Source organism: Schistocerca gregaria, chromosome 7 (assembly GCF_023897955.1).
Source record: "Schistocerca gregaria isolate iqSchGreg1 chromosome 7, iqSchGreg1.2, whole genome shotgun sequence".
Taxonomy (NCBI): Eukaryota; Metazoa; Arthropoda; class Insecta; order Orthoptera; family Acrididae; genus Schistocerca; species Schistocerca gregaria.
Window position 1 is genome coordinate 418,033,469 of NC_064926.1, and position 17,821 is coordinate 418,051,289.

Below are 17,821 nucleotides of genomic sequence, written 5' to 3' on the forward strand. Positions count from 1 at the left end.
GTCATTGGTTATTTTACTGTCTATGTAGCAGAATTCCTTAACTTCATCGACTTCATGACCATCAATCCTGATGTTAAGTTTCTCGCTGTTCTCATTTCTACTACTTCTCATTACCTTCATCTTTCTCCGATTTACTCTCAGACCATACCGTGTACTCATTAGAATGTTCATTCCGTTCAGCAGATCATTTAATTCTTCTTCACTTTCACTCAGGATAGCAGTGTCATCAGCGAATCGTATCATCAATATCCTTTCACCTTGTATTTTAATTCCACTCCTGAACCTTTCTTTTATTTCCATCATTGCTTCCTCGATGTACAGATTGAAGAGTAGGGGCGAAAGGCTACAGCCTTGTCTTACTCCCTTCTTAATACGAGCACTTCGTTCTTGATCGTCCACTCTTATTATTCCCTCTTGGTTGTTGTACATATTGTATATGACCCGTCTTTCCCTATAGCTTACCCCTACTTTTTGCAGCATCTTGAACAGCTTGCACCATTTTATATTGTCGAACGCTTTTTCCAGGTCGACAAATCCAATGAACGTGTCTTGATTTTTCTTTAGCCTTGCTTCCATTATTAGCCGTAACGTCAGAATTGCCTCTCTCGTGCCTTTACTTTTCCTAAAGCCAAACTGAACGTCACCTAGCGCATTCTCAATTTTCTTTTCCATTCTTCTGTATATTATTCTTGTAAGCAGCTTCGATGCATGAGCTGTTAAGCTGATTGTGCGATAATTCTCGCACTTGTCAGCTCTTGCTGTCTTCGGAATTGTGTGGATGATGCTTTTCCGAAAGTCAGATGGTATGTCACCAGACTCATATATTCTACACACCAACGTGAATAGTCATTTTGTTGCCACTTCCCCTAATGATTTTAGAAATTCTGATGGAATGTTATCTATCCCTTCTGCCTTATTTGACCGTAAGTCCTCCAAAGCTCTTTTAAATTTCGATTCTAATACTGGATCCCCTATCTCTTCTACATCGACTCCTGTTTCTTCTTCTATCACATCAGACAAATCTTCCCCCTCATAGAGGCTTACAATGTATTCTTTCCACCTATCTGCTCTCTCCTCTGCATTTAACAGTGGAATTCCCGTTGCACTCTTAATGTTACCTCCGTTGCTTTTAATGTCACCAAAGGTTGTATTGACTTTTCTGTATGCTGAGTCTGTCCTTCCGACAATCATATCTTTTTCGATGTCTTCACATTTTTCCTGCAGCCATTTCGTCTTAGCTTCCCTGCACTTCCTATTTATTTCATTCCTCAGTGACTTGTATTTCTGTATTCCTGATTTTCTCGGAACATGTTTGTACTTCCTCCTTTCATCAATCAACTGAAGTATTTCTTCTGTTACCCATGGTTTCTTCGCAGCTACCTTCTTTGTACCTATGTTTTCCTTTCCAACTTCTGTGATGGCCCTTTTTAGAGACGTCCATTCCTCTTCAACTGTGTTGCCTACTGCGCTAGTCCTTATTGCTGTATCTATAGCGTTAGAGAACTTCAAACGTATCTCGACATTCCTTAGAACTTCCGTATCCCACTTCTTAGCGTATTGATTCTTCCTGACTAATGTCTTGAACTTCAGCCTACTCTTCATCACTACTATATTGTGATCTGAGTCTATATCTGCTCCTGGGTACGCCTTACAATCCAGCATCTGATTTCGGAATCTCTGTCTGACCATGATGTAATCTAATTGAAATCTTCCCATATCTCCCGGCCTTTTCCAACTATACCTCCTCCTCTTGTGATTCTTGAACAGGGTATTCGCTATTACTAGCTGAAACTTGTTACAGAACTCAATTAGTCTTTCTCCTCTTTCATTCCTTGTCCCAAGCCCATATTCTCCTGTAACCTTTTCTTCTACTCCTTCCCCTACAACTGCATCCTTTCTCTATCTGTTCATCTTCATCTTGCGACATCGGCATGTATACCTGAACTATCGTTGTCGGTGTTGGTCTGCTGTCGATTCTGATTAGGACAACCCGGTCACTGAACTGTTCACAGTAACACACCCTCTGCCCTACCTTCCTATTCATAATGAATCCTACACCTGTTATACCATTTTCTGCTGCTGTTGATATTACCCGATACTCATCTGACCAGAAATCCTTGTCTTCCTTCCACTTCACTTCACTGACCCCTACTATATCTAGATTGAGCCTTTGCATTTCCCTTTTTCTAGTTTCCCTATCACGTTCAAGTTTCTGATATTCCACACCCCGAGTCGTAGAACATTATCCTTTCGTTGATTATTCAGTCTCCCCCTTGGCAGTCCCCTCCCGGAGATCCGAATGGGGGACTATTCCGGAATCTTTTGCCAATGGAGAGATCATCATGACACTTCAACTATAGGCCACATGTCCTGTGGATACACGTTACATGTCTTTAATGCAGTGGTTTCCATTGCCTTCTGCATCCTCATGTCGTTGATCATTGCTGATTCTTCCGCCTTTAGGGGCAATTTCCCACCCCTAGGACAAGAGAGTGCCCTAAACCTCTATTCACTCCTCCGCCCTCTTCGACAAGGCCGTTGGCAGGAATGAGGCTGACTTCTTATGCTGGAAGTCTTCGGCCGCCAATGCTGATTATTTATCAAAACCGGCCTTATCACCTTTAAATGTCTTCGTGCCAGAGCTCATTACTTGTGTTGGGAATGCTTTGTTTCCTCTCTAGGTTCTTCTACCCCTTTGTCACAGGTATGGGCACCTTCCAAGGTTGTCAGTGGCAGTCTTCATTGTGGGCCTTGCCCTTCCAGGTGGTCTCTGTACAGTTCCATCAGTTCTTGCGGAACACCTCATGACCCATTTAGCAATGGCTTTGGTGCTAGCCTCCTATCCAGCTGCCTACCCTCTCTGGAAACAGCAGGCTGGAACTTCCCACATATATTTTACCACTTATCAAATGGAATCCTACAATGAACCTGTTACTGAATGGGAGCCGTTTCTGGCCCTTTCTTCTTCCCATGATTCAGCTGCCCTGATTCCTTCAGTAACTAATTGCTTAATCACCCAATCCTCGGCAACGACAGTATCTCCTCCAGTATTTGGCACTAAGACATTTTCCCCCTATGTCTACATCTACATACATCTGCAATCCACCATATGGTGCGTGGCGTAGGGTACCTCGTACCACAACTAGCATCTCCTCTCCCTGTTCCAGTCCCAAACAGAACGAGGGAGGAATGGATGCCTCTATGCCTTTGTATGAGCCCTAATCTCGCTTATCTTATCTTTGTGGTCTTTCCGCGAAATATAAGTTGGTGGCAGTAAAATTATACTGCAGTCAGCCTCATATGCTGGTTCTCTAAATTTCCTCAGTAATGATGCACGAAAAGAATACCTCCTTTCCGCCAGAGACTCCCACCCGAGTTCCTGAAGCATATCGGTAACACTCGCGTGATGATCAAACCTACCAGTAACAAATCTAACAGCCTGCCTCTGAATTGCTTCTATGTCATCCCTCAATCCGACCTGATAGGGATCCCAAATGCTCAAGCAGTACTCAAGAATAGGTCATATTAGTGTTTTATAAGTGGTCTCCTTTACAGATGAACCACATCTTGACGCAGCTTGCCACCATTGCATCCTCCTTGCACTCCATGAGTGGGGTCTTCAGGTCCTCCTCTTGATTTGTATTTGCCAGTTCCTGTCCCATCAATCGTTGAGAATCCAGCTTGGCACTGTCCTCAGCTCTCTATGGATGTAGGAGAATGGTGTTCCAAAGGGCTCCATATTAAGTGACTTTCTTTTTCTCATCACTATTAATGGGCTTCCTGCCTCTGCTGAACTGTTGGTCACTCCTGCTCTGTATGTGGATGATTTCTGTATTTGGGGTAGCTGCCAATCAGTGCCCACTGGAAAACAACAGCACCTTAGTGCTTATTTCACAACAAGCTTACGTGGTTGCCCCATTTCCATCCAGGGCCCCGAGCTATTGCAGCCTCCTTTCCTTTGAAGGCTGCATTACCATTCCTGTTCCTCTCTCTCTCTCTCTCTCTCTCTCTCTCTCTCTCTCTCTCTCTCTCTCCTTGCTCCTTTGTCCCTGCCCCCTCTTTTCCTTCTTAGTGGACTTCTTTATGTCGACCTGGTTATCCTTCTGGCTTTGTTTCGGTCTGTGCTATTGTTTAGTTCACTGTTTCCATCTCCTTTTCGGTGTTTTTGGTCCCCTTGGGCTTTGACCTCCATTTCCAAAATTTTCCATTCAGTGTGAGCCATTTGGGGATGAACTCCCTACCTAGCTTCCATGCTGCAGCTTCCTCTCCCCCTCCCCTCCCCTCCCCTTTCCCTTTGCACCCTGGCTCCCCTTCTGCTAGGTGACCAGCACGGTAGCCAGTCCATGTGGTGGGGCTGTTAAGGACCCGTGTGGCTGAGCCCCCTAAAACCACAGGGATCACACTGCTAGTACCTAAGCTGTTAATGCCTCGTGTATGCCAGGAGTTGATGCTCATCGTTTTGGGGCACCAGAACTCCCGGCAATGGCCACCGTGCCAGATGACCCTTGCTGTGGCTGGGTGGCACCCACGGGGCCATCCCTGTTTATTGGATTTTCTGATGTCTTTCTTTCAATAGATTTCTTGATTATGCTGTCCTGAAACTTGGTGTTTGCACCACAGCACTGGTATCATCGTATTTCATTTCATGACTATATTAGAGGCACTGCTCAGCTTGTTTCAGGCAGGTCTGTCACTCCTTGACAGATGCTAAGAGCAAGAATTTCAAAAAGTAGTCAACAACAGAATAGTCCAAAATATACAATTCAAAACCGCAAACATCCACACACTGCAGCAAGAAGTAACCATGCATTAGCACTCTTAGCAGCTGCAGCTGTCACACAAACTCAGTTGACATGTAGTAAGCAAACAGCTGATCACATAGTGACAGCTATGCAAAGGACTTACACCACACAGTCCCTCACAGGGAAGCAGAATGTCATTGTCATTAGTTGCCATCCTCGAACCTTGCCGGAAAATGCACCTGGCGTCCGGGCTATGTCTGACATTGCATCTGCATGATGGGGGTTACAGGAGGTGGCTGTCTGCTGTCAAATGATTGGCGTTGATTGGTGTAGGGGAAGGTGAGCATCTAAAGATTCTTCCAGAATGAACACTAGTTTAAGCCAGTCTATAGAAACTTCTCTTGCCATTAAGGAAAATATTCTTCATTGTATTTTGTCTTGCTACTGAGGGAGTGGTCCAGTATATGGTGACATGAGCACTGTCCTGATGCCTCTTTTTGTAGCATGACATGGGTGCATCATTTCAACTCTTTATGGATTAACATATGGTGCATGCCATGTCAGGATGTTGCCTGAAATGTGAGAGATCCGATCCCTCAAATGCGCTATGAACTGCAGTGATTGTGATATGTCTTCCAGCAAGGCACCCAGGTCATGTATGGAGTGTGGGAAGAATGAGTATTTGAATGTTTCTGTGCATGCAGTAATTATTCTAATCTTATCCTCATGATCCCTAAGTGAGTTATACATTGTAGTATATTCATAGAGTTATCTTTAAAAGCTGTTTCTTGAAACTTTGTTAACAGACTTTCTCAGGATAGTTTACGTCTATCTTCAAGAGTCTTCCAGCTCAGTTCCTCAGTATCTCTGTGACACTGTCCCAAGGACCAAACAAGCCTGTGGCCATTTGTGCTACCCTTCTCCGTATATGTTCAATATCCCCCGTTATTCATATATGGTATGTGTCCCACACACTTGAGTAATATTCTAGAACCACTCACAAGTAATTTGTAAGCAATCTATTTTGTAGATTGATAGCACTTCCCCAGTATTCCACCAATAAACCGAAGTCTGCCACCTGCTTTACCCACGACTGAATGTATGTGACCATTCCATTTCATGTTCCTACAAAGTGTTACACCAAGGTATTTGTATGAGCTGGCCGATTCCAGCAGTGACTCATTGATAGGATAATATGTTTTTCCATTTTGTGAAGTGCACAGTTTTACATTTCTGAACATTTAAAGCAATTACCAGTCTTTGTACCGCTTGGAAATCTTATCAAGACCTGACTGAATGTTTATGCAACTTTTTTCAGACATTACTTCACCATAGATAGCTGCGTCATCTGCAAAAAGTCTGAGGTTATTATTAATACTGTCTGCAAGGTCATTAATAGATGACATGAACAGCAAGAGTCCTGACATGCTTCCCTGGGGCACCCTGAAATTACTTCTACATCTGATGATGACACACTGTCCTAAACAACCTGCTGCATCCTCCCTACCAAAAAGTCCTCAGTCCAGTCACATATCCCGTCATGAGTTTCAGATACACTTTTGTGCTGGGTGGTGATGTTATAATATCTTGCACTTTGGCTGAATATGAGTCATACAGTTGACTAACCACTAAAGCAAATGTTATGGAGTCAGATGCCACACTGACACAAAGAATGCTCTTCTCAGCCTAGGCGAACCGTAACGCAGAGTCATGAGGGCAGAATGGGGATAGCTGCACTGCCAGTATTGAGATTGCGGGTGCATCTGTCTCTGCATGTTTCTGTTATTGAATGTGATGTTCTTGAGCCTCATGAATCATATTCTTGACCACAAATCACACCGGGTTGACCAATGTCGCAAGTCTTGCTGTGCGTGAGGCTTAATTTCATGTTCTTATTGTGGAAGAATTGCATTCAGATGGCTCCTACATTCAGTGTGCTTTATTTCTGTAATTAGGATCCTTCCACAGTACAGAAATCACATGAAAATATTACTAAATAAACTGGAGGAAACAATTCGTTGACAGACACTAAGAACAATAACCTCAGAAAGTAGTCTACAGCTGAATAGTCTAAAATACATCACTCAAAATGATGGAACATGCGCATGCCCTGGCGAGGAGTAACAACACTTCAGCACTCCTAGCAGCCAATGCATGAACTCGGTAAACACGTAGTAAGCCATCAGCTGATCATGCAGTGTCAGCCGCGTGACTGCCTGTCATCACAGATTGTTTGTATTTCTTACTGATTCCATGAACTGAGCTGTTGGTTTGAAAAAAAGAGGTATGTTAGTTGTGACAAATTTCTTTAAGCCATTGGTGTATGGGGAAGTATTCATTATCTCCAGTTCCTTGAATATTTCTCTGTGGGACATTCTTGAGTTCACATCACAACCAATTTGTATTATTATACATTTTTAGACTCGCGAAACTTTAGTGTGATTTGATGAGCTACCCCCAAAAATGATCCCATTTGACTTCTGGCATGAAAACAAGCAAAGTACCCTAGGTTTTTTTATATTTTTGTCACCTATTTCTGACAACATCCACATTAAAGATTTGTTTACATGCTCCAACAGTTCTGTGGTATGCTCCTCCCAGTTGAATTTATTGTCAAACTGTAATCCCAAGAATTCAACATTGTCAACCTCTTCTATCTACCTGTTGTCATATTTTCACTATATACTGGAGCAAATCCCTTGAAAGTTCTCAAATGTGTATGATGTATTTGTTCAATGTTTAATGACAGAGAATTGGCTAGCAACCATATACCAGGTGATCAAAAAGTCAGCATAAATTTGAAAACTTAATAAACCACAGAATAATGTAGATAGAGAGGTAAAAATTGACACATACATGCTTGGAATGACATGGGGTTTTATTAGAACAAAAATAAAACCAAGTTCACAAAATGTCCGACAGATGGCGCTGGACGGCAAAACGTCAGTGACTGCGCCTGACAATCTTGTATAAAAGGAACTGTAATGAGAGAGAGAATCAGATGCGCCAGCAGTCGCAGCATGTTGATGTTACCTGAAAAGCTGCTTTAAGTGAAGCTGTATTATCAGAATGGGGAATGTGCTATTTCAGCGTTGCGATCCTATCGCCATAGGAAGGGGATTCGAATGGGTAAAGGTCCGTTGACAAATGCAGCTGTGGCGAGAATGATTTCGAAGTTCAAAGCCACTGGTTGTTTAGACAATAGACCCGCAGTGGTCGACCGAGCACAAGGTGTAATGCTGCTGAGACAGTTCAGGAAGAAATGGTGACTGTAGCAGGTTAGTGTATGCATGGGAAAGTCAGCGCTCATGCAGTCGCACGTCGCACCGGCATTCCATACACTACTGTTTGGTTGGCACTTTTTGATGCTATCCATACAAAATCCATCAGCATCATGAACTGTTACCTGGCGATTTAGTGAAGCGGAGGGCATTTGCGGTGTGGGCGTTTCAAAAGATGGCAGAAGTTGATGATTGGTTGAGTAACATGTTGTGGACCGACGAAGCTCATTTCACACTCAGAGGGTCTGTCAATGCCCACAACTGCTACCGAAAATCCTAGAACTGTCGTGGAAACTCCATTGCACGACGAGAAAGTCATGGTATGGGTTGGATTTACCACATCTACCATTATCAGGCCTTTTTTCTTTGAGGAAATGTGTGATTCTGGTTTTGTAACTGCTACCATGACGGGTAAGAGGTACGTCGATATGTAACAGAATCGCATCATCCCCAGCCTGGCTGATAAACACTTGCTGGAACGTACAATGTTTATACAGGATGGCACTCCACCCCATATTGCTAGACGCGTGAAAGATCTCTTGCGTGCATCATTTGGTGATGATCGTGTGCTCAGCCGCCACTTTCATCATGCTTGGCCTCCCAGGTCCCCTGCGATTATTGGCTTTGAGGTTACCTGAAGCCGCAAGAGTATCGAGATGGACCGACATCTCTAGGGATGCTGAAAGACAACATCCGATGCCAAATGCCTCATCATAACTCCGGACATGCTTTACAGTGCTGTTCACAACATTATTCCTCGACTACAGCTATTGTTGAGGAGTGATGGTGGACATATTGAGCATTTCCTGTCAAGAACATCATCTTTGCTTTGTCTTACTTTGTTATGTTATTATTGCTATTCGGATCAGATGAAGCACCATCTGTCGGACATTTTTTGAACTTTTGTTATTTGTTTGGTTCTAATAAAACCCCATGTCATTCCAAGCATGTGTGTCAATTTGTACCTCTCTGTCTACATTATTCCGTGATTTATTCAGTTTTCAAATTTATACTGACTTTTTGATCACCTGGTATTAATGTCTATAAAAATTACATTAATGAAATCTGTTGGATCTTGCCCACTCATCACTTATAGGGTGGCTGCAGGAATGCTGCTTTCTCGGAATGCTACACAACAATTCAAACAAATAACATTAGTAGTTTTCTTTCTATAAAACAGATTTGACAATACTTAACTTTTGAATTACATTGGTATCGATAGTAACATGCAAATTGTAATGTTTGTCACTATAGACGAAGTTCCTGCAAGTTAACACGTGTCACTGATAACTGAATCTGCTATACTGAGTCTGGTCTACAATTGTTCCTATACTGTCCATGTACGGATACAATTTGAGTGGCTGAGACTGGCAGGAGTGGCGCTTTTATTCACTACTTGCAGGGTTGCATCTCGCGCAGCGCTATCCAATTCCGCGTCTTCGTTCCGACGCTTGTGGTTACACCAGTACGGTTGCAATGTTTGTATCGTCTGCAAACAAAACAAACTTGGAGTCTGGTAATGTTACTAAAGAAAGAGAATTGATACACACAAGAAAAAGTAAGGTCCCAAAGGCAGACCTTGTGGACCACCACATGTAATTAGTTACCAGTTGGGTGATGCCTGTTAGCTTAATACAGGACTCTTTCCTATTGACACAATTTGTTTCTTATCAGAGAGTAAAAATTTGAACACTTTTGCAGCATTTCCTGTTGCACCCTAAAGATGTAATTTATTTAAAAAGATATTGTGATTTACACAATCGAAAGCCTTTGACTGATCACAAGATACACCAGTAGCTTGTAAAGTATTGTCTGATGCAGTAAGTCGATTCTCACTGTTTGTGTGAGTACTCACTGTTTGTGTGAGTACTCACTGTTTGTGTGAGTAGCCTTCTCAGTATTTGAACCCTTTATAAATCTGTAGTATGACTGTGACAGTATATTATTTGTTTTCAGATGGTCAACAATAAAAATTTCAAGAATGCTAGCAAATGTAAAATTGGATGGAAATTTTGTGGTATTTCTTTGTCTCCTTTTGTAGACAGAGGGTTAATATTAGCATATTTCAACCATCTGGGAAATGTTCAACTGATAAATGACTGGTTACACAAATAACTCAATATTTTACTAAATTTGCAAGAACACTATTTATTTATTTTTAAAGGGCATCATATTCGCTATTGATTAGAAATTATTTGTTTCACAAATGCAGTTTTGACCTTAAGGCCATTGTAAAGTGATAATTTTAATTAACTTTGTTGATATTTTATCATAACTATTCCATTTCTCAGAACACCAACCTTTCAGTAGAAGGAAGATGCCATACACAACCTCAAAACAAATCCTGACCTGATCATCCTACCTGCAGACAAAGGTTTCACCACTTTTATGAAGCACAGTGACTACCTGGCATATGGCCTCCACCAATTATCTGACTCCTCCACTTATAAACACTGCCAGAGTGATCCTATCCCAGAAGTCCAACACAAACTCCAATTCCTGCTTCAAGCTTTAGACGCTTCCCAGAACAACTCCCCTGAATCCAACCCCCCCCCCCCCCCTCACCCCTATGACACCTTCTACATGCTCCCTAAAATCCACAAACCCAAAAATCCTGGACGCCTCATTGTGGCTGGTTATTGTGCCCACACTGAAAGAATCTCTGTACTCATTGATCAACACTTCCAACCAATTGCCACTAATTTAGCCTCCCAAGTCAAAGACTCCCTTCACCTAGTCATCACCTCTTTACTTCCTGGATCCCTACTTTTCACTGTTGACGCCACCTCCCTATACAGCAACATCCCTCATGCACATGGTCTTACTGCTACTGAACACTATCTTTCCCAATGTCCTTCAGACTCCAAACCCTCTACCTCATTCGTTATACACATTACTAACTTTATCCTAACCCACAACTACTTCTCATTGGAAGGGATGGTATATATAAACAATTCCACGACCCAGCTATGGGCACCCACATGGCACCCTCCAATGTCAACCATTTTATGGGCCATCTGGTAGACACATTCCTAGCATCCCAAAACATCAAACCCTTAGTCTGGTTCACGTTCATTGATGATATCTTCATGATCTGGACCCAGGGCCAAACACCCTAACCCTTATCTTCATTCCTTCACAACCTCAACACCTTCTCTCCCATCTGCCTCACGTGGTCCTCCTCAACCCAGTGGCCACCTTCCAGATGTTGACCATCTCCTCTCTGACAGCTCAGCCTGCAGCTCTGTCAACATTAAACCCACCAACAGTACCTCCATTTTGACAGCTGTCATCCCTTTCACACAAAAAAATCCCTGGCTACTCAGAGATGGTGTATCTGCAGTGACAAAAACTCCCTTGCTCAGTATGCTGAGGGTCTCAACCAAGTCCTTCACAGACAGGCACTATCCCCCAGACCTAGTTCACAAACAGAGCTCCCATGCCATTTCCATGTACAATGCTAATCCTCCTATTGCTTCCAAAAACCAGCCACAAAGGAGTGTCCCCTTCATCACCCAGTACCACCCCAGACTGGAATAACTAAACCACATCCTTCGCCAGGGCTTTAGTTACTTACCATTGTGCCCTGAATTGAGTGACATCATACCTGAGATATTTCGCACCCTTCCTAAAGTGATGCTCCATCGCCCACCCAACCTCCACAACAATCTAGTCCATCCCTATGCCACTCCCAATCCCAATCTGTTGCCAGAAGGATCATATCCCAGTGGAAGACCCAGGTGCAAAACCTGCCCAATCGTCCCAGTCCTGTCACAGATTTATCCTCTTCCATCAAGGTCAGGGCCACCTGTGAAAGCAGCCATGTCAATTACCAGCTCTCCTGTAATCATTGCACAGCTTTTTTTTATATTGGTATGACTACCAACCAGCTGCCCACCAGTATAAATGGAAGCTGTAGCCAAGAGCAAAGTAGACCACCCTGTGGCACAAAATGCAGCTGAACATAACGGATTTGATTTCAGTGGCTGCTTCATTAAGCGAGCACGTCTGGATCTTCCCTCCACCATCAGCTTTTCTGTTCTGCACAGATGGAAGTTACCCTTACAACACATTCTCTACTCCCATAATTATCCCGCCCGCAACCTCAACCTATGGTAACATACTGTCCCCACGTCCTCCACCCAACAGTCTCCACACCCTCTGTCCTGTCATCTCCTCCCCATTCTGGTTGCCCACCCTGTTTATTTACAGCCCCTACCAACACATCCGCTCATCTTTTCCCGCTCCTCTCCTTTTTTGTTCCTTTCTTTCCCACATCCCTGCCCAACAACCTGCTGACGCTCTGCCTGTTGGCAGTCTAGTCCCTGTGCACTCCACCAGACAGTGTTAGTCTCTCTCCTGATCCGTACACTCCTACCCCCCCCCCCCCCCCCCTTCCTGTTGCTCATCCTCTCCAGTTTGCTGCTTGCATCCCACATGATGTTGCATTTCGGCCCAAGGTGCTGGCGTTGGCAGTCGTGTGTGCATGAGGTGTGCTTTGTGTGTGTGTGTGTGTGTGTGTGTGTGTGTGTGTGTGTGTGTGTTTACTGACAAAGACTGTGGCCGAAAGCTTTATGTGAATGTATTTTAATCCTTTAACTGCTCTGGACGTGTTAACGCGCACGCCTTTGTATCTGTCCCTGTGTGCTCTGAATGTGTGAATGTGTTTACGCACACACAGGGACAGGTACAAATGCGCGCGCGTTAACACATCTAGAGCAGTTAAAGGGTTAATCATGCTTGTCTGCAATTTGACATGTCTTCATAATGGTAAGTAGCAATCTGTCTTTTCCTACATTTTTGATATTCATACTTGGAGTTTCCATTGTTTGATATTTTAATAATTAGTCAGTGAAATGGTAGATACCATGTTTGCTGGAGAGCGCCTCCTGGAATATGATTTGTTGCTGACTCAGAATCTTATATTTGCAGATATGTTCAACCATTCTAAAATAGATTAGCTTTTTCAAAACTTTTAAAATGGATGCTAAAAGTGAAACCTGCTATGTTTCTTGAAGAGGGGCCTAACAGTGGCATACTTGAGTGGGTCTGAAAAGATACTTTGTGAAAGTAATGCATTAAATACATGGCTGAATACAGTAGCTGTATCAAATGAATGTGCTTTTCATATTTTTTTCCTGGAAGAGCTTAACATAGTCTCAAATGGACAGAATGCTTATCATACTGATTGTCACATATACTGTTGTGCTTTTCTCTTGGAGCTGCCTGTTCTAAGTTTCTCATTCACACTTAAAATGTGATTGTTAAAAAGACTTGCTATATGTTTGGTATCTTGGACCATACATTCATTATTTTTAGTTACTGGACTTCCCCATTTTCCTTCTAATGACACTACATGTCGTTTTGATTTTATTTTCAGCACTATTATCTCTGACATGACATGCAAGCATTTTTATTTTCTTGTACATCTTCTAAATAAAGAACAGTATTTTCTGTATTATAAAAGAGCTGCACATCAGTGTTATTTCTTTTATTATATCCCTGATGCACAGGGAAATTGATTTTTGTAAGGGAGTGAAAAGAATTTATTAAAAGTATATTAAGCCAAGTGTTTGAAAATGAATGTACATTATCACTAACAAATTGATTGTCTGCATGATGGAGCAGAAATTTCATATTCTTGTTCCTATATGTCACTCTCCCTGCCCAAGAGCCACTTCTCCCACCCCCTCTTCCTGCAAATCTTACATTATCAACAAATATTCGAACTCACAGAGATGAAAGCTCTGTAATTATCTTACTTTTTGTCATTGATTGTTTCCTTTGTAGGTAAATATTATACTAGAAAATCCGTAATGATGCTGCCAAATCATCATTTACAGGATATATAATTAATTTAACTTAGTGATGTTTTTGTGTGTTGTTATGAGAATTTGTCTAATTGAAAATTTTCATTTTCATCTTCCAGCCAGCAATTATGAAGCTGTGGTATTCACCTGGGAACCCACTTCATTTTGTGCGCTGTGTTATCTTGTGTGCTGGGGCCTCCTTCATTTTTGGATGGCACGTTCATGAGAAAGCTATTCTCATGGTAATAATACCCTTAAGGTTAGTTGTTAATACAATTATTCACAGTCTGTGTGCAATTACTATTAAAAACAGTACAGTGTGAGAAAAATATTTTATAACAAGAATAGAAGCAGCTTTTTGCAAGGTGATATTGTTTAATTAGTCATATTTTCAGATATAGGCACCATAATAACAATCAGAGAGTAGCACACTAATGATGGCACTACACACGTCATATTGCTGATTTTAAAGTGCAGGAACTGAATTTTCTTTAAAAGTTTATATATGCTGGGCTAAATAGTTGCAATCTCTCTATATTGATAAAATTGACCCCAACTTTCAAGGCGTGCATTTACATATTCAATTGATACAGTAAGTTTTGGAGATGAATAATCACATCATCATTCAGAACAAAAATATTTGACTTTTAATCATGTCTTGTGCATTATATTCAAACACAAAATAATCAGATGAAATTAGGGCACATGTTATAACTTGCTGGAATTATGAGTACCATTAAAAACATGTCATGATGTTGGATATTTATTTATTGATAGATCTTAAAAGGTTATGGATGTTATTGGGGAAAGTGTAAAGGAATATCTACACCAGAAAAAACAAAATCAGTTTGATTTCAGTGGGTATATGTTATAATCATTTCAGAAAATGTTGCACATTCTATTTTAGTAGTATGAGCAAATTCAAACTTTATAGAAACCAAGTGAGGTGAAATATTAATTAAACATTTGACTCATATTTAGCAGGATCAGGCCTTGAATGTCCATAAGCTATCTGATTCCAGTTTTCCATGATTTTCCACAATCATTTTTGGTAAACTCTGTGGTGGTTACCGAGCGAGGCGGCGCTGTGGTTAGTACACTGGACTCGCATTCTGGAGGACGAAGGTTCAATCCCATGTCCAGCCATCCTGATTTAGGTTTTCCGTGATTTCCCTAAATTGCTTCAGGCAAGTGCCGGGATGGTTCATTAGAAAGGGCACGGCCGATTTCCTTCCCCATCCTAATCTGAGCTTGTGCTCCGTCTCTAATGACCTCGTTGTCGACGGGACGTTAAACAGTAATCTCCTCCTCCTCCTCTGTGGTGGTTCCTTCATGGTGGCCACAGCTACTTTTCTCTTATATCATCATCCAACTAAGTTAGTGCTCTCTCTAACCACCTCAGTATTTATACTCAGTATTTAAACTCTAAATGTTTCTTCCATGCTGGAAACTGAATTCATAAGATGAAACCAGTATAAGATAAAGGTAAAAATTTCTCAGTCAGGTACAGAGCTCATATGATTATAAATAAAATGATTTTTATTGTATGGTTAGCTGTTGCACAGTGCCACATACAAAGATGAGCTAAACCATGACCACTGGGATTGAATGCCACCTATTGGATCCAATGAATTGCACATGAAATGTAGCAGAGATAGAGGGGAATCATTCTAGCAACGAAATAAACTGCAAAAGGGGAAATCCATTGATATAAGTGATTTTGACAAATGACAGATTGCTATAGCCTGGCACCTGGGAACCAGCATCTCAAAAGCGACAAAGCAAGTTGTCTGTTCACTTACTACTGTCAAGAATATCTATGGAAAGTGGTGGTTGATGGATGCTGAAACCACGAGTAGGCGACAAGGTGTTGGAAGCTTGCCTGCTTTGTAAAGCAGCATAGGTGATGATCTGTGACTGACAAGTGACTGTAATACAGGTGGAGGTGCAAGTGTTTTAGAGAATACCTTTCAGCATACATTGTTGAACATGGAGCGTCTAAGCAGATGTCCACTTTGTGTTACCATGTTGACCTGGTGACACCATCAGTTACAATTGCAGTGGCCACAGGATCATCAAGATTGAGCTGTGGAGCAGTGGAAACATGTTGCCTGGTTGGATGAATCACAGATTTTGTTACACCAGTTCAGTGGTTGTGTCTGGGTTCACAATCATCCAAGCGAATGACTGATCAGAAAATGCACCACAGCACGGATATGTGCTATTGAGGGCAGTATTATGCCACAGTGGACATTCACTTGGGTTTCCATGGGACCTCTGGTTGTAAACAGAGGCATCATGTCTGCTGTGTACTTCATGGACATTATTGTATGTCACCTGCATCCATTCATGCTTGATGTCTTCGCTGACTGCAACAGCATCTTCAGCAGTGTAACTGCTCATGTCATAAAACGAGAATCACGTAACAGTTGTTTGAGGAGCACAATACTGAATTTAAATTAAAGTGTTAGCCACCAAATTCATGTGAGTTGAACCCAATGGAACACATGTGGGACACTATCGAGCACTAACTCTGTACTCAAAAACCATAATTTAAGGGAAATGTGAGAACTAAGTGTTGACATTGTAATGTATCTGGGAGATGTATTATTTTCAACTGAAGTTATCGATACCGAATTTAGTGGGCGAAGTGGTGAATGTTTTTCTCTTATATTTTTGTCGGAATTTTTATAAATTATAATTACTTATTTTTTATGTTAATTTACTATTATGTTTAAAAATTGCAATATATTGATTGATTGGATATGACGAACAATATCAAAGAGACTTATTACAAGCGGAAGTTCAGGTGTCGTGTGGAATATCTTTGAAGCTAGAGTCATTCTTTGTCACTTGTAGAGTCGGCTGTGGTCGGTTGAGACGCAGTCGTGGAACAAAGTTGTACTTCCCTGTGAAATAAATCGAAAGTGAATGATGAACTTATGAGTTTTTCGTATTACTTTTTATATTAAGTAGCAGCAAGCAAGCACATCCAGAAAGAAAAAATGGTATTAGAGACACCCAAATTGAGACAGACATGGTGAACAGCGGAACTTCTGCATCCAACAAACGGCATTATTGGAATCATACTCATATTAGACAACTGAAGCCACCTGAAGGAATTTAACTATTATATATATATATATATATATATATATATATATATATATATATATATATACAAAAAAGTGCCTACTTTATTTGAACTATGCCAGGTTTTAATACAAAATAACAATAGTGGAACGACAGTTTCGACATCCAGTGCCCACCATACCACCCAAGCATACCATAGACTCATCAAAGCCATTCCATGCAGAATCCCTGCTGTATTGCATTCTAGTGGTGATTCCAAGATGCTATTAAGTGTGTGGTCATACATCTTGTGTGGAATATTTTGGATGATAAGTTTGTGAATCACTTCTGGATATGAACTGTGCTTTCTTCCATATGCTAAGCACAATTTCCTGTAGCCACAAATTCTGTATCAAATCTGGTAGGCATTCCATCAGACCCCAGAGGTTTGTTCTACACACATCCAAAAAAGTTTTGCATCACCTCGGATCCGAGAGTTCCGGAAGCTGTACAGAAAATTTGAATAGAGATCAACATAAACATCATTTGCACCTTTTTTATTGCTCATGAAAACCACATATTGCATGTTGTACCACCCTACAGCAAGACATTCAGAGGTGGTGGTCCAGATTGCTGTACACACGAGTGCCTCTAATACACAGTAGCACGTCCTCTTGCATTGATGCGTGACTGTATTCGTCGTGGCATACTATCCACAAGTTCATCAAGGCACTGTTGGTCCAGATTGTCCCACTCCTCAATGGCAATTCGGTGTAGATCCCTCAGAGTGGTTGGTGGGTCATATTGCCCCCAACAGCCCTTTTCGATCTACCCACACATGTTCGTACAGTTCATGTCTGGAAAACATGCTAGCCACTCTAGTTGAGTGATGTTGTTATCCTGAAGGAAGTAATTC

The 17,821-nt window shown here is 41.6% G+C and overlaps 1 protein-coding gene across 3 annotated transcripts in view; it reads left to right on the forward strand.

Moving 5' to 3' along the window:
• LOC126281949 (probable dolichyl pyrophosphate Glc1Man9GlcNAc2 alpha-1,3-glucosyltransferase) overlaps positions 1-17,821 on the forward strand; it is a 122,169-nt gene that overhangs the window by 38,444 nt on the left and 65,904 nt on the right. For all 3 annotated transcript variants that reach the window (XM_049981311.1, XM_049981310.1, XM_049981308.1), the window contains exon 7: positions 13,953-14,092. In XM_049981311.1, the coding sequence (XP_049837268.1) occupies positions 13,953-14,092 (140 nt within the window). The remainder of the gene's footprint in view (positions 1-13,952; positions 14,093-17,821) is intronic.